This window comes from Rhineura floridana, chromosome 3 (genome assembly GCF_030035675.1).
Source record: "Rhineura floridana isolate rRhiFlo1 chromosome 3, rRhiFlo1.hap2, whole genome shotgun sequence".
Classification (NCBI taxonomy): Eukaryota; Metazoa; Chordata; class Lepidosauria; order Squamata; family Rhineuridae; genus Rhineura; species Rhineura floridana.
In genome coordinates this window covers 94,705,788-94,730,523 of record NC_084482.1, presented here as the reverse complement: position 1 = coordinate 94,730,523, position 24,736 = coordinate 94,705,788, and the positions used below count along the sequence as shown (strand labels likewise).

The window sequence follows — 24,736 nt, the reverse complement described above, 5'->3', positions numbered from 1 at the left end:
CAGCAGCGTTAATTAAGGATTGATTTAGGATTGCATTCTTAGTAACCTTAATGGTTAAGGTGGTTGTGGAGTAAACTACGGAATATTAACAAATCTAACAAATACATTGATTAACTGGGAATTTCAAAGGTGAATGGAAGAAATAGGTTGTGTACAGTAGCATGCAATTGTCTAATTTGTGTCTAGGTTTATTACTATAATGCACGGACACGTGAGTCAGCGTGGACCAAACCTGATGGAGTGAAAGTTATTCAGCAGTCTGAACTGACACCAATTCTGGCTGCTCAAGCCCAAGCTCAGGCCCAAGCTCAAGCTCAAGCTGTAAGTGGTTCCACACCTACTACTAGTAGTCCTGCGTCAGTATCTCCATCTCCATCATCGAATAGTCAGTCGTCTACAACTTCTACTACTACCACAACAACATCTGTTTCTCAAACAGTTTCCAGTAAGTAAAATTTGCAGGGTGTGAGGAAATTAAGGTTAGGTTTTGAGTGGGAGAGAAATATATATAATATATTAGAAAAAGAGTTCAGCTGTGTTGCATGTTACACCTCATATTAAAGCCAGTTTACAGTCTATGTATGTTGCTGCTCCTCCCCTTCGTTTGTCTTAATATGGTTACTTTGGCATACAGGATCATGTGGAAGAAAAAAGAGGCTGGTTCACATATTTAAACTGACTGTGAAATATTCTGTGCTGTTACCTCATTATTCCTTAGGGCTATTTCAGACATGCAGTGATCTTCATACAAGTGCCTTAAGAGCACATAGGATTGTCAAGCTTCCAGATATGCTGTTCTCACATGGAAATACTATTTGTGGGAGCTGACACCTCCACATGGGTAGTTTTATTTGTGACAGACTGATTCTTGTGATGGCCATCAGTGTAAATGAGGCAGTGCATACACATGATGCCCTCACATGAACATTGTGTCACTTCTACTCATTCCTAGTCACTCATAGCAAAGCTGCCTTCTGTTCTGGACTAACCCTGAGTTAGATTATAATATATTTAACCTGAAACATTCCACTGTTCTAAGGGGTTTTAAAACTTTTTTTTTGAAAGGCAGGGGAAAGTTCCCTCAGGATTTTTCTCACTCTTGTTTATCCTCTTCTGATACAGAGAAATAGGTGTATGCTAATTCTGACATCATGCATGGGGAATGGGATCCCCGCATGTCTGTAGTGAGTGCTTAACCATGTATTTGAGGAAATTCCCTCTCAAAAGCCAGGTTGTAGGATGAGGGTGGCTAACATAGTGCCCTTCAAATGTTATTGGTCTCTTAACTCCTATCAGCCCCAGTCACTGTGGCCAGTGGTCAGGGATGGTGGAAGTTATAGTCAGGTAACATCTGGAGGGCCACTAGATACCCATGCCTTTTTTAGGGCACCATCCCTCTTTCCTACTTACAACAGCCAATCCCGTTAGGACGATGATGAAGGGCTGTTTGCAGTTCAGTCGATAATCATCTCGTGTTCTCTTCATAATTATAATCTGAATTGCTGGTGGCATCTACACATTGCCTCAGCTGAGGAGAAGGAAAGAATTGCTTGCTTACCTGTATGAAATGCCTTAAGAAACTACTAGTAGGAGCTTGTCTTCTCTGTGCAGTTGTTATGAAATGAGTACCAACAGATAGTCCTGAGAATTCTATAAAACTGTGACCAGATGAACAGGAGACGATTTCCCATTTGGAATAATCCACGTGGTTAATAACAAAACAACAATTCCTACTAGGTCCTGTACTTTTGCTTTTAGTTAGCTGCAGCTTTTAATATAATCTGAACTGGGAATTGTGCTTAATATGGTTTACTATGGTTAGTTTAAACAAGCCAGTTTCAGAAATACAGTTTGAAGTTTTAAATTTACAATCGTTAATGTTAACCACACTTTGTTACTCCAGATTACACGATGCACTACAGTTAACTAAAAGCAAAAAAAACCCCAAACCTTTTGAACTCCTCTTCCTGACTGCAAAGGAGGAGGAGAGCTCAGCAACCAAATCCAAGGAGGAAGCTAGATTCAGCATTACATCTGAATGTAGGTGCTGTTATCCTTAAAACTGTGTGCTTCTTATCAAAAAGATAAATGGAAAATGATTCTTAAATCCTTCTTTACCATGCTTTTAGCATCTGTTGTGCTCAGAATGGATTTCTTTCCTCCTTTTTCTCCTTTTCCTGACTTTCCTGACTGCAGTATTGCAAACTCATGACACGTAAAGGAAGAAGAGTTTTCACCACGTGAAACGTATAAGTGTATAATAGCCAAAGTGCCTAATTGTACAGTATGCTCAATATGTTCACCTTAAATCAGGACATTCTGATTATTCCCAGCAGCAGAAGTGGATGTATGGCACTAGTTCGATCCAAATATAGTTAGTTACACCTTGGTCCCATTACTATTTAAGTCGCATTGTTATAGAGTGGACCTAATTGTGACTACCTTAATCTGGATTCAATTTAAGGCGCTTAATGTGTTGAGGCTTCCAGATATGATGTTAGCTACACAATAAAAAGGTTGAATTGTGCTGTAGAGTTCTTAAATTAAATATATGGTCAGACAAATACGCCCAAAGTGAAGTCATTTGTTCTGGCATATGTAACCACTTTTGAAAATCAAAGAAAAATATCAGACTACTACTAATAATATCCCACCCTTCCTTCCAGAAGGAGTCCAGGACTAAATATCAGTCCATATGAGCTATGCAATTGGCTTGCTGTACTTTCCAGCCCTCTTTGAAGTGATCATACTTTGCAATAAAGAGAGATCCTAGAGAACAGACCCTTATGCAGTAAGTCTTGAGTTTGTGTGCTCTCCCTTGCCTGGCTGCAAGGAGGAAATTGGAAGCTTTCACCTCTGATTTCCACAAACCACAGTTCAGCATATCATTCAATCCCTAAACCAGCCTTCCCCAACCTGGTGCCTTTCACTTGATTTGGACTACAATTCCCATTAGTCCCAGACAGCATGGCCTATGGTCAGGGATGATGGAAGTTGGGATCCACAGCATCTAGAGGGCACCAGGTTGGGGAAAGCTATCCTTAACTGGTTGATTTAAAAAAGCCAGTTTTATAACCAGTTTGAAGTTGGGTGATTTCAAACAAACCATAGATAAGATTAGCCACAGTTTATAAATTCAAATGACCAAAGCTGTGGTTAAGCAAAAACAGAAACATCCAAACTACTCCTTATGACCTTGCACTGGAGGAGAGCTTAAGAGCTAAAGGCTTGCTGTGGCTTGTTCTCATCATGCTAAACTGATTTAGGGGTGATGTCCAAACTGGGCCATATTGTGGTTCAGGATTGCATCCAGGTTGTAGTATTTGTTGTCCTGATACCATATAGTGTAATAAACAATGTTATCACCTTTAAATGCAGTCTCTAGCAATACTGCAGAGTTTAATACTAAATTCTAGCACCAGTTGGAGGTGCTATAGGATTCTAGAATGCTAATCTTTAAATTAAAGGGGGAAAGATTAAATATATCTGCATTATGCTGTGGCCATGCACATGATGCACTGCTTTTGTGATGCTTTAAAGTTTTGTTTTGTATTACACATGTACCTACACTCCTCAAAGGTACAGTGTAGTTTGCTTGTTCTTTATTTTGACTTGGAGTAATGTAAGTTCCTAATATATCAGTTCTTCAACTGACTGTATATGCTGTTTGGTGAATCAACAGAAAACTCATGCCACCTCTCTGGAGGTTTGTTAGGTGCATTGTATGGAAAATGTGGAAGTGAAATAAAATCTTAACTATCCTTTGAAGAAAGCTGAAAAATATAATTATCAGCTATTTTCAGAAAGTTTCATACCCAATTTGAGGTGAGTGTGTGTGCATGGTGAATGTCCAGAGCTGCAGAGATTATTTAATAATTTGATAGTCACAACAGAAACATCTTTGAAGGTGACTCCACTGACCAAGCGCCTTGAGGATCTTAGCCTTAAAGTTGTAAAACATTTTAGGTGAGGAAGCTTCTACTGAAACAAAAGAACAATGCAGGTTCTTAAGTGCCCTCTCTGAAAACTATGTATATGTTCATAAATCACTTATGAGAACATAATGCATCAGTTTACAAGAAAATGTTGGTGAATCGTATTAAATGTGAAATTTACACATGTATGATGCAGGGTTTTGGATGTTTATTTTCTTTGTCAGCACCTACAACACAAGACCAGACCCCCAGTTCAGCTGTTTCAGTTGCCACACCTTCAGTCAGTGTTTCAACCTCAGCTCCTTCTGCTACACCTGTGCAGACTGTACCCCAGCCAGTCCCACAGACTTTGCCTCCTGCAGTTCCTCACGCAGTACCTCAGCCGACAGCAGCAATTCCTGCTTTTCCACCAGTAATGGTTCCTCCATTTCGTGTTCCCCTTCCTGGCATGCCTATTCCACTTCCAGGTAAATTGGGAAACTACAACTGTCTTATCAACCACATGTCCATGTTGTCAATTTGTTTGCACTCATGTGTCCACTGTGTATAGAATTTGCCTGAATCCTCTTAATTTAAAATATATTCTTTAACAAATTTGGAGTTAGTTGGCAGGCTTTTAAAGTAAAAAAAGAATAAAAATCCAATATTTCTTTTTATTAGAAAGAAGCCAAATTCAGTCATGTAAAACACTTTCTTTGGCATGAGCAGAATACATCTTGTACGTTAAACACAATGGACTGGTCTAACAGTTAATAGATGGGAGAAATTCACCTTGCCTCTGGTAATTAAGCTGCAGTTCTATACACACTTACCTGGGAGTACTTCCTTCTGGGTAGACATGCTTAGGATTGTAGAGCAGGCTTGTGATGTTAGGCCTTACTGACTTTAAAAATAAGTGGTGTCTTGATAGAAGCAGACTACTGTCTTGAAATAAACAGCTTATTTGGTGAATTAACTCTCAAACTTGTTAATTATTAAAGGTCTTCAAAATAGTTGTAGAGTTGCAGATTTAAAGTGAAACCGTTATCGCAACTTTGTTCATCACGTTTAGGTCTGGATGTATATGCGTAATTGGTAAAGATTAAACTGAATGAGTACAAAAGACATTACACTTCAGAGGTATTACTTTGCCAAGTGGTAATTACCAGGTGAAATGAGAAACCTTTTTGTTCAGGGGCAGTATAAATTAAATGAATAAATACAAAGTTAGACTAGGGGTTTAAGTAAGTATTTCCCAATGGAAAAAAACATCTGTTTTTATGATGTTCCCTCCTCCCACCCTTGTAGTCCCTTGTACCTCTTGGAAAGCTGCTCCTGATGTTTGGAGAGAGAATGTGATGCGACCACATAGAGAACTTGGTGATGGAGACATACACAAGTGCTTTCTGGTCAGGCATGGGGCTCTTTGGATCTTGGCCATATAGTTTAAACTTTGATCTCTTTACAACAGTATTTAAGGATATGTCCCTACTAGAGTGTTGATATTAGCGTAAAGGCAGACAATGTAAACACTACTGGCATTGTTGCCATTGTTGGCATTCCCTTTTGGAAAGGGAAAAAAGGCCCCCAAGGCGGCTCACAAAGGGTAATGCACAAACACAAAATTCAAGTACAAAAAAATAGAACTTAAAAATTTTAAAACAACATTTTAACATTGTTAAAAAGCCAAATACATTCACATTTTTGCCTAAAATAAGGCAGGGGTAGTACACCACAGAGATGTCAGAGAGCAGGAGTAAGTCCTTAGGGAGCAGCTCCTCCTTATCAAGGTCCCAGGCAGCGTGGTGAGGCAGAACATATGGAAAGCCTTGTCCTTGGTCCAGCTCAGTCTCTCCTTGCAACATTTTAAGTTACACTTGAGTGATCTATGCTTCATGTTAAATTCCTAGGATGTACAGCTTCATTCTAAAAATGGAATAATTTCAGATCTATATGGCTGAAGAGAGAATCTTGACACTTTGTGGAAAGTGTGCTTGAACATTTGTTAGAAGATAATAACCCTTGTAGTCTATTGCCAAATGCCATTGTGTTTAAGCCCTACTTATAATTAAAAAGATATTTAATTACAGATTTGATCATTTAGGGCTAGCATTCTTAGTCACCTTAGCTGGCAGGAAGAAGTTAACTTTTTAGAGAAGATATATCTAGTGCCAGTGTCATACTTGGGTTTTCATGCTCAGAAATTTTTTCAAACTCATGAAACACTTCTGGTTTGGCTTTCAGTGCTACTTGTTTGTCTTTGAGGTGGAACATTGGGGATTCTTAAATATATAATATGAAATTCTAGTAGTTATTCTGAAAAGTATCAACATGAATAATTGCTAAAACAATGCAAATGTAGCACAGGAACAGAACAACAAAAACGATATTCAGTGGGCTGCAGAGGGAAGGAGGAATTAGTGAAAATCCTCTCTCTCCCTCCTTCCTTTGATGCAAGCAGAACTCTGCTGACTGCAATTCATAGTGTTTTAGTTTTTACTGTTCTCTTCATATTGTATTTCTGCCAGTGTGCTTTTGAATTCTGTTTTCCTAACATACCTAGTCAAGTAAGAATACGAATGTACTAAGAAAAAAATAAGTGTCTGGAATACTTAATAAAATCTTTAGATACTGAAAATGCAGCCAAGCAGATTTCTAAGAACATAAGAAGAGCCTGCTGGATCAGGCTAGTGGCCCATTTAGTCCAGCATCCTGTTCTCACAATGGTCAACCAGATGCCCATGGGAAGCCTGCAAGCAGGACCTGAGTGCAAGAGCACTCTCCCCTCCTGCGGCTTCCAGCAACGGAAGCATACTGCATCTGACTATGGTGGCAGAGCACAGCCATCATGGCTTGTAGTCATTTCTAAATCCCCTATGGTTAACCAAGGCAAGTATGCACATGCCAATATCCACAGTGCATATTGTAGGTGAAGAGCTTTATATAATAATGTATGTTTTGAACAGTAGGCCTGTTTCTCCTAGTTCATATGCTATAGCTGGCTGCATATTTTAGTATGACAAGTTTGGCAGTGGAAACAACTACATTTCTCAGAAATCTTTCTGAACTGGAAACTCTCAGGTTCTGTGACCTTTCACATGTGTTTCTTTATCATAACTTCGGACACAAGCCTATACATGTTAACGCAGAAGTAAGTTCCACCATATGTTGAAATGAAATGGACTGCCTTCAAGTCGATTCCGACTTATGGGCGACCCTATGAATAGGATCATGTAAAAACCTATATGTTATGTTAGCGTTTATTTCTAGGCTGCCTTTCGGCCAAAAAGGCCCCCAAGGCGGCTCACACACAAATAGAAAAACATAAATACAAATCAAAACAAAACAACCTACAAGAATTCAAACCAACAAAATTATAACATTTCTAAAAAGCAACAACAACTAAAAACAAAAAGCAGATATCGTATGTAATGAGACTTGCAATGCAGTAAGTCTGTTTAGGATTGCAGCTCTAGATGTAATTTTCAGGCATGTTCAAAACATGGTTAACAAGATTAACATCTGCATTCATTGCAAGTTTGTAACATAAATACGTACACCCTAGCATATATTGGCAAATACTTTGCTTGACTTGGCAGTTGTGCATTTTGCGCCATGCATGAATAAAGCTTGAGAATTTTATTAGAAAAGATATTTTCTAGAAGACTGATGCAATACAAAAACCTGTGAATGATGCTTTTAATGTTTTTGTATTGGACATTCTTGGAGACTCTTTTTGGGGGGGTTTTGTTTGTGTTTTGAACTTGGGATTTAATTTCATTTTGTGTATCCCCAATTAAGGAAGTAAAAATATTCTAAAAGGGATTCAGGAAGGGTTTACGTTTTCGCACTTTTCAGTTGTTAAAATGTACTATAGACTTGGTACCCCTCATGCAGCTGCCTCCTTTAAATTATCTCTTGTCTGGAAACTCCCTCCACCCCTCTTTTTTTTCCTTTCTCATTTGCTGGATGCCCCATCCTATGTCACCTGTCAATATAATTTTTTAATTAGAAAACAGTTCTTGACTATTCTTCTCAACAAATAAATTTGAAAGGGCCCTGTAAACATTAGCTTACATAGCCGCATGGGACTCACTCACAGAAAAGCAGATTTTCTGTGTTTAAAGAGCTAACTTGCAATCCATATTGGCTCTGGAATGCAGGTAGGAGTGGGAGGTGAGAGAAGATATAGGCAACTAATGGACCATCAACTCAGCTTCTCTGTTTCCTTTCCTCCTCCCCCCTTACTTTGTCCTCCTCCTGTTCACTCCCTTACCTTCCTTGCCTGTTCTGATACTCCTATGCCTTCTACCTTGATTTGCTTTCTCAATACCACCATTATTTTCTTTTCCCAAATGAATACATTCCTAAGGCAACAATTCTGTGAATACTTGGGACTAAACCATATTGAACACAATGGGGCTTCCTTCCAAGTAAACATGCCTAGAGTTCTGCTGCATGAGCTGTTTTGCCTAAGTGCTGGACATAAATAGAGCAAGATAAGTATGATGGATCTTAGCATTATCTCGCAAAGGGGTGGAGGAGCCTGACCATACTGAATTTAAATCCCTGGGTCATTTCCCCTTTTTTTAAAAAAAAAAAAAACCATCGCTGCACTGTCCTTTGTTCACTATAAACCAAGATAATTGATTTGGCATCACTTTAATAAAAGAAAAACTGACTTTATACCTTCCTGCTTGCTTCCAATTGCCACTGAAAAAATGGCATGCTAAATTTATAGCAGGAAAATGATACTACTCAGATTCCCAGTGGTAGCTGACATGCAGTGGCAGCTTTCCAACATGCTTGCTTATCCATTTTACAGGTGTAGCAATGATGCAAATAGTCAGCTGCCCGTATGTAAAGACAGTCGCTACCACCAAGACCGGTAATTTTTTAAAACCATCTTAGTCTGTTTTGTCTGTAAGTTGGCATGGTAGTGAATGTTGTTGTTTTTTACCTTTTTATTTGCTTTTCCCAAATAACTGGATCTCTATCTTTATTTTAAAAAAAACACTTATAAATACAGATTTCACATGTAGTCAGCAAGATTTTTTCCCCAATTAACTGGCTGTTAGCTTAATCAGTGCAAGCCCTTTTCAAGTTAGATTACTCTGTTCATGTGAATCTCTTCCATGTCCATATTTTGTTTTGGCTTTTCTATGTGGGATGCAGTGTTTTGGTGTGTTTTTTTCCTCCTGCCATCTATTCAGTCTTCAGACTTTGTTTGCATGTTAGTGTGCTTGTGTATGTGTATATATGTCTATGTCTATGTTTAAACTTACATTTTAAAGGTTGTTTTAGATACATATGTTTTTATATAACAAGGGGTTTGTTGAAGGACCTTACTCATTCACTCAGTTGAAAAGCTAGAGTTGCACTGCGTTAAACTTATTTGCTTTAACTTTAAAATCCAGAAATCAAACTTAACCGCAAAAAAATCTTTATCCACAATCCAAGTAAGGAGAAAAAAATCAATTTATTTCTTGCATTTCATTTTTAGGAAACAGAGGGAATCACTCTATCCTTAATTTAACATTCCAACTTCGAGTTGTCCTAAAATTGTTCCAAGTAAAGTCCAGGTCAAAAAATGAAATGTACCTTATCTTTTAGTAGCTTTTTTTTTTTAAGATCTAAGAGTCGCTATGAAGCTTTCAGAGATAATAAGCCAAGGCTGGAAAAAACCCCAGGCACCAGGTTGTATGGGCATGTAAACATCTGATCCTGACTCCTGAAATTGAGTGCTCCTGGCAATGGTTGATAGAGCTAAGTAAGTGTGCAGGACTCTCTTCCCCTCCATGACACTGAGAATGCTCTGCTTGCATGTGGGGATCACAGATTACAACCAGTTAAGAGGGAGAGCTAAGAGAGGTTATTTGCTGATAAATGTTCATGCTGCAGCAATACTAAAGAAGCTGATTTTTTGTTTTACTACTCTTCGTTAGTGTTATCACTTTGAAGAGCAGTAAATCCTTCCCATCTTGTTTTAATGCTGACTCTTAGAATATAGCGTATGGAATTAGAAATAAATTCATTCTCAACTCATAAAATGGTGCAAATCCAATTAATTCATCAAATGTTTACTACATGTTGTACTGTCAACATCCGGTTTACAGCTGACCAAGGGCAGTCGTGATTAAGTGACATGCAAGAAGTATGGGGTAGTAACACAGAAATACAATTTAGAAGGATTATGTCAGCTTCCAGAATAGGTAGCTTCAATTTCATTTATAAGCCACTTTATAGGTTTCAATGTAATGCTTTTGATTCACAAAATTATAGTTTATCAGTGCTTTTTTTTTTTTGCTCCTTCTTATGTAGGTGTCTTACCAGGAATGGCTCCTCCTATTGTACCCATGATCCATCCTCAGGTTGCTATTGCCGCTTCACCTGCTACATTGGCTGGAGCAACAGCAGTCTCTGAATGGACAGAGTACAAAACAGCAGATGGGAAGACTTATTACTATAACAATAGGACGCTGGAATCAACCTGGGAGAAGCCTCAGGAACTGAAGGAGAAAGGTATATTATTCAGTTTTGGAACATATTTATGATGTGCTGTGCAAAATTAAGAAGACAAATTAGCTGATTAATGTGTGTATTTCACACATTTTTACCCCACTCTTCAGCCAAAACTTCTTACAGAGTGCTCACATTCAATTCAACAAGACAATTCCTGTCTGCAGGTTTATGCTGAATATAAAATATGACAAAGATGGAAAAATAGGTGGGGAGGAAGAAGGGAAAAAACAGACATCAATTCTTAAAACTAAACAGTATCTCATATAATGACCATCTCAGATGAAAACAGTTTAAGGAGAGGAATAGCCCAGTGAAGCTGGACTTTAGAAAAGTTGATGGGATGATCCTGCTTCCTATCACTCCCAAACAGTTTGTTACTACTTTCACATTCTTACCTTCTTGTCTTACTGTCTCACAGTCACTGTTTGCTACTTCTTTTACTGTCTTAGTATGTCATATTGTTGCAAAGGGTCCCAGGTTTCCAGTTGTGGTTTTGGGCTCCTTTTGCTGGATAGCCCACTCCTACCCCCAGGCTGTGGTTAATGGGATGACCCTACTTCCTGTCTCTCCCAGTCAGTTTATTACTTTCACATTCTTACCTTTTGTATTTTTAAATTGCTGTAACCTGCCCTGGGACCTCATGGTGAAGGGTGGGTAAGTAATTGAATAAATAATAATGATTAATAATCCTTTATTCTCCTCAGTAAAGGTGAAGGAGTTGAACATATGGTCAGCTTCCTTTCCCATTCCATAGACGGGGGGGAACTGAGCTGAACTTCTCCCATCTCAGTCTGCCTTGTTGCTATGCAGAAACGAGCAAACCTTTCCTTGCAGTCTAGCCATTCTGAGTATCTGTTGAAGCTTTCTGGGGCTGAAAATTGAGCCATGGCAAGCAGCTCTTGTAAAGTGTAAGACTTAAGACTTCTGACACTATCTCAGATTATTTCAGAGAAGGAGCCAGGCCCTGAAAGGATGCCTAACAAAACAGCAACTTTATTGCTAAGAGCAAACTAGATTAGAAATTATTATTATTAGATTTATTACCCATCCTTCACCAGCAGGTCCCAGGGTGAGTTATAGCACTTTAAAATTCAGTATTAAAAACAGTTAAAACACATATAGCCACAGGAATAGGATGAGTCCTGAAAACACAAATCACAAGTGTCACAAGACCAGGGTAAAGAGGTCTGGCCAGTGAAGGTGTCAGACCTACCTCTGTGTGGAGGGAATTCTGCAACTTGGGGGCTGCCACAGAGCATATTTTCTCCTGTCATTCTGAGGGCAGCAGAACTACCAAGAGACATCCTGTGCTGATCTTAACACCTGAGAGGGTATGACGGAAAGGTCTTTCAGCATAGATAACTAGTAGTAGTTGGAACCACCAGTAGTTGGAACAATAACATAATAGACCACAAGCCAATATCAGTAGTGAGGGAATACCACCAGTAGTTGGTGGCAAATTCAGGAGTGCAGGGTCTCTTCATGATAGTTGCACCACATCCACTCACAGCCATGGCCCATTTCCCACTTTCCCTCGTCTCCCTTGCTCTTCCTGTTGTCTTGCATGTCCACGCTCCACTACAACAGATGTGTCTAGAAGCCAGTCAACTTGAAAGAGGAGGCTGTGTGCGAGTTACTGAGGAGCATCTTCTTTGTGGCTGATTCACCTCGGTCAGGACTCTTCTCAGTGGCTAATACACTCCCTTTTCATGCTGATTGGCTCATACATAGGGATCCAAAAAAAGTAATGGGTCTACGACCCCTCAGCCCTGGATGACTAAACCCCTGAATGCTACTACAGTATGTCTCATATTGCGTAAACATTTAGCCCCCAGCTAAAGCCTGTCCTGCTCTCTGATCACAACCTCCCTCCTGGAGAGATGCTCCGCCTTCAGAACAATGGACACACAGGCCCGCTGAGGCTTGAGTCCTGAAGCCTTGCAGCCGGTGGGCAATCCCAGCCCCCCCCCCCCAGGAGGACGGAGAGGCAAGAGAAATGGTGGCAAGCCGCACCAGGGGAGCAATAACCTTTTCCCTGCTTGTCGCCCTCCTCCACGGTCAACATAATTTCAGTTTTCTGACACTTTCATAGAGTGGGGAGGGTGGCTTACGGGCTTCCCTTGGTGAATTCTGACTTTTATACTGTGTTTATATATATGTTTATGTATATGGATATTGTTTATGTATTTTGCTTTGTAAATTAATTTGAATTTTTTTATTGTACCTTGTGTATTCTATTGTAAACTGCTTTGAGATCTTTTAGATTGTAAGTGGTCTATAAATGGAAATAATAATAATTTAGCAATTCTTTTCTAAAGTACTCATGGTATCCTCTTTGATTACGAATGTTCAGACCCAATACAAGGAAGTTGTGTATCTATGCTAGTTCAGAAATGACAGAAGATAGTAAAATAGATTTCTTGTTTTGCAAATGTAACTAACTAGAAGAGGATAAATAACAGTTGCTTTAAAAAAAAAAACTTGACTGCCTCTAGTGAAAACTAAGAGCTGCTTCCCAGCCTGTCCATTTAGATACTTCCTTTTCCACGGGTTTTTGCCATGCACACTGCTCTTCAGAGTTTCCTCAGACAAGAAAATTTTCTGACAGTTCTGTTAGGTGAGCTTTTCTTTGTCTCCCTGTTTTTTCATAATTCTACCGTCTCAGACATGGACTCTTACGGTTTCACCTACTGTCCTTATGGTATTGCTCCTAGATGTTTCAAACTCTGTCCAGTCCCATAATTCTGTCTGATCAATGTTTCTTTCTGGATTTTCTGCCAACATCTTAAACTAAACATCAAAGTTGGAGCGCTTAGCTTTTTCACTGAACCGTGCTCAATCAGAGATCTGTTACTGTATCCTTTTTTTTTTATGGTGTGATTTTGGACCCGCTTTCTCTCCTCTTCCTACATCCAAGTTACTGCTGCCATGGTGCTTCTTCACTCTTAAATCTATCTAAATCTTTCTACTCTTCATTCACTGCTTATTTACATTTATTATTATTTGTGAAGTAGAGTAGTCTTTGCTTAGGGTTATGTTTTTGAATATGACAAAGAGTTCCTCGTGGAATTGAATATATGAAGTTTCCTTTAAGTCAGTGGTTCCTAATCCTTTTTCCACCATGGACCACTTGAAAATTGCTGAGAGTTGTGGAGGACCATTCAATGACGTTTTCTTCCTATTGCATGATTTTTGGTTGTATTTTTATTGCTGCTTTGATTTCTTATATATATTTCTTATATATTGTAGTTTATTGTATTACACTTTGAATTCCATAGAATTAAAAAATCTCAAGATAGTTAACAATGAAAGATTTAAAATACAACAAAACAGTAAATACAGCAGCACCTGTAGGGCCAGTGCAAATAACAATTATTACTATTATTGTTATTTACCCACCCTTCATCCAGAAGTCCTAGGCAATGTTACAACTATTTTAAAACACAAAATTCTAACAGTTAAAAACAACCTAAACAAGGTGGGTCCTAAAAATATACATTTCAAGTGTCGAAGGCCAGGGTAAAGAGTGTCTTCAGCATTCGCTGAAAGCTGTATGATGGAGTTGATAGATGCACCTCTGTGGAGGGTGTTCCACAGCTTAGGGTCTGCCACAGAGAGTGCCCTCTCCTGTCCCCCCGAGCTTCCAAGGGGGATGGAGCTATCAAACGGGCTCCGCTGTGCTGATCTCAACTCCCGAGAGGGTCTGTAGGGAAAGAGGTGGTTTTTTGGATATTGCCAGCAAAAGACTGGCCAAGCTATCCCTGTCAAGAAACGGCTGCAGCTAGTGTACCAGTTGAAGCTGCTAAAAGGCACTCATAGCCACTGTGGCTATTTGGGCCTCCAGTGACAATGATCAGTCACTGAGTGCCCCAGGCTACATACCTGCTCCTTTACAGGGAATGCAACTTTGTTGGGAAATTGACTGTTTTCTGGAATTAGCTTCAGTTTATTGGGTCTCTTCTAACCTGCCAGTACTCCCAGGCAACAATCCAGAAATTGCGCAGCGCACTTGATTCAGATGTAATAGAGAAACAGAACTAAGCATCATCGGCACACTAATGGTACAACACTCCAAACCTCCTAATGACCACTCCCAATGGCTTCATATAGATGTTGAACAATATAGTTGCCCAATATCACTTTATGGCTAGTCCTGTGCAAATTTGTGCATGCCCATAGTCAGTGAGGAAAAATTGGGCAAAAATGAAAACACTAGCCTTAAATGTACTTTCATTGATTTTTGTTATGAAAATTATACTGATAAGAAAATAAGTTTAAATTTACAGAAAGTGGAAAGTAAATAAGGATTTTTTTCCTTAGAAAAAGTAGAAGAGAAGATGAAAGAAAGTATTAAAGAGCCTGCTGAGGACCCTTTGCCTATGGAGACGGAAGAGGAGGAGCCCAAAATTGAACCTATCAAGGAACTTATAAAGGAGGTAGACGACATAACAAACCTACGGCTTAATTTAGCTGTGATTTGAGTATTCTTTATTGGTGTGTAAAAGAAAGCTGCAGATCAAGAGGTACAATCAAAAGAAAGATATATTTAAATCTTGCAATAAAATAGAAAATTTGCACTTAACTTTGGATGGATGATGCCTAAAATTTATTGACAGCTAACTGAATAGCTTGTTTTCATATTTTAGGAACTGATTGGAACCAGTATTTGATTTTACAAATTGTTTTAAAACTAATATTGTAGATAGTCTTATACTGCTAGAAAAATTGGATTGTATCCCATGCTAGTCATACTCTGAACCAACCCACTGAAATTAATGGACATGACTGACTTAGGTCTATTAATTTGAACTACTCTGAGTAGAACTTAGCTGGATACAGTCTACAGTTTTAAAACACAGTTGCAATGTCTTAAATATTTTTTAAAAATTCAATTTACATTTAGAAATTCAAAACAAAGTGGCATTTGTATAGTTTTTTCCCTCAAAGCAAGTGACAAAGGCCATAGAAAGAAGATAGCATAACATTTTGACAGATTTTATACTGCTGAGGTTTTAACATAAATATAATTTTTCTAAATTTTTACTTAGACTGAGATCCAGGGGGTTGTGGAACCCTTTGGAGCAGAACTTGGGGCACATTAGGGGGGCACAGAGGAAAAGCGAAACCAGAAGTCCCATTGTGCAAATGGGTTTCCACGGTGCAGTCAGGTGGACATCTTAGTGTTTATTAAACATAGTATGAATTAATCATTAAAATTTAGAAACTTGTGTCATACATTCACTAATTATCTTAGCTTTCAAACTACATTTTCCTTTTAGCTTTTTATGTTGAGAGAGTGCTTCCAATTTATTTTGAATAGTTTCTTCTTACCCTTCTTGTTAATTTAATATAAATATGCAAAAGTTGGTTTTAGACACCCTTTGGTCTCTTGCCAGGAGCCAAAAGAAGAAGAAATGACTGAAGAAGAAAAGGCAGCTCAGAAAGCAAAGCCTGTGGCTACTACCCCTATTCCTGGTACTCCATGGTATGTAGCCTTCTTTCTCAAATTGATCGGTGAATGCATTAGTACTAATTTTTAAGATTAACATTGCAATTCCTCAAACCCTGTACAATAAAATAGCAAATATTTTATTTCTTTATTTCCAATATAAAATTAACTTTTAATTTAGTTGTTTATCAATCAATAACATTAACAGGCTTATATTGCACATTTCACATTGAATAAGGAAGAAGGTTTAAATTATTTTTCTATTGGACTGACTGGAAATTAACAGCAGCAATGGCCAAATTTCATAAGTTTCATAGGTTCATAAGTTCTAGTATAGTCAGGTCCGGTTGAGTACTGTAGATTTTGGCTATAATCTTATGCACATATCTGGGAATAAGCCCACTGAATACAATGTTGCTTATTGTTTAGGACTGTGCTGTTTTATGGAGTTTTAAGTGCACATACCATAGGGATCGAGGCCTCTGTATTTTATTTAGATAAAGCATGCTTATGGAATATAAATCATAGGTCTGTGCAAAATTCTCAGCTGATGACTCAGGATATTAAACAAAATCTGATGGAGTATGGATAAATCATTGATTGTGGTTTTTCTCTAGGTGTGTGGTGTGGACTGGAGATGAACGGGTTTTCTTTTACAACCCTACCACTCGTCTGTCCATGTGGGACCGACCAGATGACTTAATAGGAAGAGCAGATGTGGATAAAATTATTCAAGAGCCTCCTCACAAAAAAGGAATAGATGAAGTGAAAAAACAAAGTAAGAGTAAAACAGTGTTTTGTCTGGGAAAAAATATTGGTCAATGTGTAATTGATGGGTCTGAGTTGTGACTAAATTAAACTCTCTTTTGATTACCAGCATAGGCTAAGCATTTTTTCAATTATATGAACATTTATTTAATCTTAGGAATTATACAGCTACGAGAGTGGCTGTATAGTATAGCCAGCATGGATTTTTCACATTCCGCAATGTTAAATTGAAAATACCCCCATGCCATTCTGATCCTTCCCATAAGCTCATTTAAAAACAAAACCTTACAAAATGTATAGTCCTGAACTCAGAAACGCTTGCTTAACAACCCTCTAAATTTTCATGGCAATACACAAAACACAGGGAATACAGAGTTCAAAGTCTAAAAAGAGAGAAAAAAACCCAGCCCCCTTTTGGACTTTTTTCTGTCAGAGTTCTCATAATCTGTTGAAATTCATTAAAAATCAGCCACGTTCACAGTGTACCTGTAATCCTATTACTGACCTTGCCCCATACTCTGACCTTCATCATCTGCAGTTTAAAAGTTAAAAAGAAATGCCTGGCTGATTTGTAATTAATTTAAGAAATTTTGACTTGAACTGAATGATAGTGTCAGGCATGCTCAGTAAGAACCAACTGTCAGTGTTCTAAAAGCCAGACTCACAGCTGCTGGGCTTGCCTAATCAGGGGGCCACACCCACACCAGACTTTGATTTCACATGAGACAGTCATGGCTTCCCCCAAAGAATCCTGGGAAGTGTAGTTTCTGAAGGGTACTGAGAGGAGATTCCTGTTCCACTGACAGGGCTCCAGTGGCCAGGCTGGTTTAACAGTCAGCCACTCTGATTGAAGATCTGTGAGAGGAACAGGGCATCTCCTAGCAACTCTCAGCACCCTTCACTAACTATACTTCCCAGGATTCTTTGAGAGAAGCCATTACTGTATAAAGTGAAATAAAGGCCTGGTGTGGATGTGAAACAACAACAGAAAGTGGCTAGCATGTAAAACCAGGGGAGTAGGAGGAAGGAAAACCAAAATGCTAGAAAAATTAAGTATTTATTTATAATCTAAGCCCAACGCGTTTCAGCCTTTGTATATTTAGGCCTTCATCAGTGGCTGTAAATAAAAAGGCAGGGACAAATTTACTAACATGAGCATATAAAATGAAATCATACATATAAAATCTATATAAACAATCTTTTCACTTACAATATAGGTTGCCAAGAAGTATCTTCCAATAAGCAAACTGCTTTTACCGATGCAAACACCTCAGAAAACAGTTGATTAGGCCTGTACATATATATACCAAAGAACATAAAGACCGTAAAATCACTTAAGAATTAATTGATCACAGACAGCTGAAGGTAAAGACCATGTAAGGGAACCTGGATATCTTCTGAATTTCATAAGAGGAAGAAATTCTAGCTCCTCATTAAGGCCACTAGGGGTCATCGTTTTTAAATCCAGAATCCATGACATCTCCTTAGTAAGACCTGATTACTAACCCCATTTATTTCTATTTTTTCTAAAAAAAAAAACCTAAAAAAGGCTACATGTGCCTGCTGTAGAATAAAAAGCTGGGGGAAACCCTGAAAGACAATGATACTGTTCACATTGTTTTCCTTTTGGAAATGAAAGGGGCTTCCCCTCCCCACCCTTCCCCCTGTCAGTGTGGGACTAGGACCTGGGAGACCAGGGTTCGAATCCCCACACAGCTATGGGTGACCTTGGGCCAGTCACTACCTCTCAGCCTCAGAGGAAGGCAATTGTAAAACCACCTCTGAATACCGTTTACCATGAAAACCCTATCCATAGGGTTGCCATAAGTCGGGATCGACTTGAAGGCAGTCCATTACCATTTTCAAACATGCTTGCACAGAAATAAATCCCATTGAACTCAAAAAGTATGCAAATGATCAAACCCACTCTCCCTTCTCCTCCCTCCTTCCCCATCCCCTTCCAATCCCCTCCTTCCCTCTCCCCCTTCCTCATCCCCATGGTCAGTTTTACCTATCTTAAGCATGATTGCATGAGAGTAAATACCATTGAACTCTATAAGCATGCAAATGATCAAACCTGCCCTCCCTTCCCCCTTCCTTTGCCCCCCCTCCAATCCACTCCTTCCCCTTTTCCCTCCCCCCCCCCATGGTCAGTTTTACCTATCCTAACCATGATTGCACAGGAGTATATCCCATTGAACTCAGTAAGCATGCAAATAATCAGACCTCCCTCTCCCTTCCTCCTCCCCTCCCCTCTTCCTTTTTCCTCCTCCCCTGCCCACTCCAGTCCTCCCTCTGTTCCCCCCCCGGTCAGTTTCACCTATCCTAAGCATGATTGCACAGGAGTAAATCACACTGAACTCAATAAACATGCAAATGATCAATCCATTCTCAGCAAACTTGCACGCGATCCCATTTCTTACCTCCCGGATTAAATAGCAGAGAAATTTGCTAATAGGCAAAAAACCTTATGTACCTATAGCCCACAGATATTTCTATCAAACTTTAAAAAGCAGCGAAATTGGGCAGCTATAATGAATGCACCAGGGGATTAGGAGACCTGACCTCCTCTCTGAGATACTGGACTGCCCTACAAATTTGTCAAAATGCAAAGACAATTTGGGTTGGTCTTTCACAGTCCAATCCACGTCCTGTGTAGCTTGGAAGAATTTGGTAACATGTGCCTCTGGGCATATGGCAGGTGGTAGCAATACCTGCAATCAGCCCAAATAATAGAAAGAAGATATGTCCTGTGCTGATCTTGTTTTAGCAGGGAGGAAGCAACATTATTAAGACAGTTGATATAGTTCAGATGGTCACTTTAAATATGTCTGATTTACTTTGCAATTTTAGTGAAGTTTCCTATAGGAAATCATTTTCTTTTGCTTCTATTTCTGTGAATATGTGAAGTACAGGAACACTTCGCAAATTTTATGCTAACAAAACCTACAAAAATAATTGTGGAATAATGGCACTGACTATTCTGCAGAATAGTCTCCAGTGGACATCAGGAGTGTCTCAGTTTGCACAAGATAAAATAGTGGGAGGTGAAATGTATTCTAGCAAAATTGTAGGTGTGCTCTATGTAAGAATGTATCAAAGAAGCAAAGTAAGAAGAACACAGCAAACATACAAAAATGTAATTCTCCATCTTTAGAGAGGGCAGGTGTTGCCATCCCTCCCCATATACTCAGAGGCACGTTACCAAATTCTTCCAAGCTACACAGGAAGTGGATTGGACTGTGAAAGACCAACCCAAATTGTGTTTGTGTTTTGACAACTTTGTAGGGCAGTCCAACATCCCAGAGAGGAGGTTAAGTTGCCTGCACTCCTGCTGCATTCACTATAGCTGCCCAATTTCCCTGCTTTTTAAAGTTTGATAGAAATATCTGTTGGCTATAGGTACTTTCTTAAATTGTAAGGTTTTTTGCCTATTAGTGAATATAATCTTAGGAAATGCAGGTTCTCTCTGCTTGACATTTCCTATTGATTCAAATGCTAGTACTTTCTTTTATTCAACACTTGCATTTACTGTGCTTTTTTTTTTAATGAACTTGTGACTCCCTTCAGCATCGCTGTCTCCAGTCTTGGCTTTGAATTTTACAAGACCATATGCTTTAGGAGCATAATATCAATTTCTCTCTCAATGTATACACACATGCACACCTTGCTGCAGTCTTACAGAGAAGCTTTGGTGGAGCCTGAGAGATACATGGCAAAAATTAAGTCTAAATATCAGGGAGTCCTCATTCACTATTGTACTCTCATTAGGATGGGTGCTATAACAAAGTCCTAGCATCCCACAAAAACTACTATGGTATTGTTTCTGATTCACTGTTCAAACTGTTGCTCAATTCAGATGTAACGTTGATCACAGCTGTCACTTTCATCTCATTTGAGCCTTTTTCTCTGAGGTTGGCATGTATTAGATTTATTAGATTCTGGAAGCTATGCTAGAATTTTTTAATATATTACTTGGAGACATAGATTATTGAACAAATACTACATTATGGTTTATTGAGGCACTAATGTGCATCCGTATGTTTTGAAAGTAACATGGAATACATTCTTTACAACTGTGGGCAAGAAACAGTAAATGTGATTTCTTTTCTTTTCTTTTCTTTTCTGAACTGTATCTATAGGGATGCTAATAGAGACCTCTCTTACAGTAAAAGAAGAGCATGAAATGCTAGAAGAAACCAATGATGATGAGCCTATTAAAGCAAAGAAGCGGAAGTAAGTTGTGTATGAAAGGTGAAACTGCGTGGTCAATTCACGAATGAGCTTAAAGCTTGGTTTAGCTAGTTTTTAAGTCTGAAATGGATCTCAGGCCTTTGAATATGGAAAGCTAAGTTTCCCACACTGCACATAGACTTTTTTAGTCACCATGTTGAGGTAGGTTGCTTGTCTGCAACATGCAAAAAGTATTGTTGCACGATCAACCATATTTTTTAAATTTCTTTTTGGGCTTTTGGACCAAATTAACTCTTGTTCCACTATGCATTGTATGGGGAAAAAACTGACCTTTTGAATTCACCCTGAACTTGTGTTACCGAAGTGATATAAAGCTAGAGATTTAATTGTAATTTTGAAAAAAATTTCAATGCAATCTTGTATGCCTTCATTTTATAGGAAGGAGGAAAACAAAGACATTGATTCAGAGAAGGAGGCTGCCATGGAAGCTGAAATTAAAGCTGCTCGAGAGAGAGCTATTGTCCCTCTGGAAGCACGAATGAAACAGTTCAAGGACATGCTACTTGAGAGAGGGGTCAGAAACTATTATTGTATTAAGTTTGCTATAATGTTGCAAACTATCTCTTTGCTAATAACCACTAAGTGTCATGCACACATGCATTCCTGAATTAGATTAGAAAAACAAATAGGACTGGAACAAACTAGTCTGAAAAACCAAAAATCTTATTGATATATTCATCTACTTGTCGTCTTTATCTGACAAGCTGTTGTTAGGATTTAAGGATATTGGTTAACAGTATAGTAATATGATACCCCAACTCAGGATGCGTGCTAATAAGAATTTTCTAAGCTTTGATACACTTGTAATTTGATTGTTCAGATGGACGGAATAGCTGGCCAAAGGTTACACTGGTGCACACATTCAATAAATACCACTGGAAAACATTCAACTGTTGAATTTCTACAGTAAGGGATTGTTGGGTACAACCATGGGGGCAATGGCATCTCCTTAATTTGGGGAGTGGGTTGTATTGTGCTCCTCTCCATATCTCCAGTTCAAGTCTTGCACTGCTGAAGCTTCATGTGTGAAGAGATGCCTACTCCCTACGTGTGTTTGAAGAGATGCCTGCTCCTTGGATGCACACCCCACTGGACTTCATTAGCATAAGAAGCCCACAAAGGTTGTCTTTTGCAGGAGCAGCTTAGGACAGCGGAACATATCCGGCTACAATCATTGCAATACCTGGAGACTTGATGGGGGGGGGGAAGAGAGAGAACTGCACACAAGTTTACAATTAATTTCAAAATTCCCTTGTTAGAGTGGGGAATGGTAGATTTCAATGTGGTTTTCCAATGTAGTTTCCATGAAATGTCATATGTCTGTCTTGTTAAGCTTTCAGTCTTTTCTTTTTAAAATGCTTCAGAGACTATTCCTGCGCAAAACCTTCCCATTTATTTGGGGCGGGAGAGATATCAGATCATTTAGAAAAAGCTGAAGGCATAGGAAGTCAGAATAGAGAACTTCAAGGCACTTTTGATGTAGCAATTTTTAAATGTCACACAGTAGTGGTTATTTTAATGAGTAATTAGGTGTATGTTAGTTGTGTAATTATGTAGAGATTTTCAGAGCCGATTAGTGTGGAAATTTGCCATGCTGACCTCCTGCAGCTCATCATCTATTAGTGATGAAACTGCTGTAAGGGTTTCAGTTATGGCTCTTTTCTCACAGCTGTCGTGTAGGTTTCAAGCAAAACAGCACAACATGCGTGTCTTTGGGCGTATTTAATTTCCAGGAAAATCAACACTTTTCTTTCTGCCACTCCACCCTCCTTTCTTCTTTTTTTAAGGTTTCTGCCTTTTCTACTTGGGAGAAGGAGCTACACAAGATAGTTTTTGATCCCCGATACTTGCTTCTTAACCCTAAAGAAAGGAAACAGGTAAAAGAAAGGCCTACAAGTATACATTCTTATTTATATTAGGGGAAAAAACTTATGTGAACGGTCTTCTGTGAATTCTGTGGTATCTGGGAGTTTCAGATAACCAAGGTTTAGGCAATGGGATGGGAAGAGGGGAAGGATTCTGATGGATTTCTTAAGAAAAATAAATTAACAGTTTCTGTAAGGAAATGAAAGCTTCACACTCAAATGTTCATGTAGGTACAGAGCCACACACTCCCAAACAGGAATTGTCACAGATAATTGTATCAATTGTCTAATAACAGGAATATTCAACCAAGAAACTGACTAATAGGAAAATATCCAGACCGAAGACCTTCTGGAAAATCCTTTCTCGCAAAGATTAAAACAAATGAGAAATGTAAAAAATAGTAGAGGGAATATTAAACGTTTATTTATTCTATTTTAATTTCTGCATCTCCAAAATGGTTATTTACAAGTTGAGAAAATCTTATTACAACCACCAGTATCTGAACCAAGGTGATCAGTTACATTTCTCTTATATTTTTCATCATATCAAAACCACTAATTATCAAATGTTCTGGATTCAGTGTCCTGATGAATGAATTATTATAATTTTATTACATGTCATTGCCATAATAGTGTTTCTGGAGTTCTTAAACATTCTTAAATGCAGGATATGTTGTATGAAAGAAGAAGAAGGTCCTTGCTGATACTTGCATAGAATCAGCTTCTCTTGGTGAGAATTAAACTTTTTGGCTTTGATAGAGAAGGATGTGTCATTGTCTCCATGTGCAGCAATACCTTTGGGGGGACATGGCTGTTCTGAACTGTAGGAGCTCCCTGTTTTCACACACATTGTTCAAGATGGACTTGAGTGCTGACATATGGGTCTATCAAACAACATGCCATTGTCTAATGAAGACCTCTGTGAAACTTAAAAATACACAAATTCATCCTGATGGCAGCAAGCAGTTTTCAAGTGTCCCAACTGTTTGCATTACATTCTGCTGTTGCTGTGATTATCATTTGGCATATTAAAGAACGGTGGTAAAACTGCTGTTGAAACCTCATTTAGTTTAGAGAGGCTTGATATAAAAACTCTTATAGATAGGAATATTTCATTGACACTAAGGTACCTTGTGTTGGTATCTTGTTGTGCTACTGCAGATGATGCATGCTCACCTTTGATTTGCCCGTCTGGGTCTCTCCACTTTAGGGATGATTTAGGGATGATTATGCTTCAAGTGGTATATTCTCTAACATTTCCATAGGTATTTGATCAGTATGTGAAAACCAGGGCAGAAGAAGAGCGCAAAGAAAAGAAAAACAAAATAATGCAAGCCAAGGAAGATTTCAAGAAAATGATGGAAGAAGCAAAGATTAATCCTAGGTAAGAATGTTTCCTCCTATGTGGTTTTTAAAACTTTTTTCCAGATGCTACATTGCTAGACTTTGTTTACTTAAGTCCAGCACTTTCCTCTTCATGTTTACTGTCATTTAAGGTAAATTCTAATACATTGGCTATTTCAGGATATGAAGCAATCGCAAATGTTTCACATGGTGTGAAGGGTGGATTTATTTGCCCTAAATATTCACAAGCCAAATTCCCCAATCTATATTAGCTGTGAAAACACCCCATTCTTTTATGTATAAAATAAAATTTTATTATTTTATATAAAATTTATATAAAATAATTTTATATAAAAGTATAAAATAAAGAATGTTGACTTTTTCAGCATTCAGTAAATATGAAACATATCGCTGCCAATCACAGTGTTGACTACAATGCCAGAATTGTTTGTGGCATTGAGCAATATTTTAAAAAGCTGTTTGTTCTACTTTAACAAACTGGATATGCAAAGAGGCCCCAGCTATTTTATTTCTCAATAGCCAAATGGATTTCTAGAGTTCAGTTATATTGTAAGCAAGATACCACTAATATATTGTTGGATAGTGTGTAATAGTCATTC

General features: G+C 38.5%; 1 protein-coding gene across 10 annotated transcripts in view; it reads left to right on the top strand.

Moving 5' to 3' along the window:
• The window catches only part of TCERG1 (transcription elongation regulator 1), a 54,066-nt gene that overhangs the window by 5,633 nt on the left and 23,697 nt on the right, over positions 1–24,736 (top strand). For 5 of the 10 annotated variants that reach the window (XM_061616949.1, XM_061616941.1, XM_061616947.1 and 2 more), the window contains 11 exons: positions 187–445; positions 4,160–4,402; positions 8,740–8,802; positions 10,236–10,436; positions 14,757–14,872; positions 15,833–15,921; positions 16,503–16,663; positions 20,796–20,889; positions 21,286–21,421; positions 22,695–22,784; positions 24,038–24,156. In XM_061616949.1, the coding sequence (XP_061472933.1) occupies positions 187–445; positions 4,160–4,402; positions 8,740–8,802; positions 10,236–10,436; positions 14,757–14,872; positions 15,833–15,921; positions 16,503–16,663; positions 20,796–20,889; positions 21,286–21,421; positions 22,695–22,784; positions 24,038–24,156 (1,571 nt within the window). The remainder of the gene's footprint in view (positions 1–186; positions 446–4,159; positions 4,403–8,739; positions 8,803–10,235; positions 10,437–14,756; positions 14,873–15,832; positions 15,922–16,502; positions 16,664–20,795; positions 20,890–21,285; positions 21,422–22,694; positions 22,785–24,037; positions 24,157–24,736) is intronic. The other 5 variants (XM_061616942.1, XM_061616945.1, XM_061616950.1 and 2 more) reach the window with 5 other exon arrangements.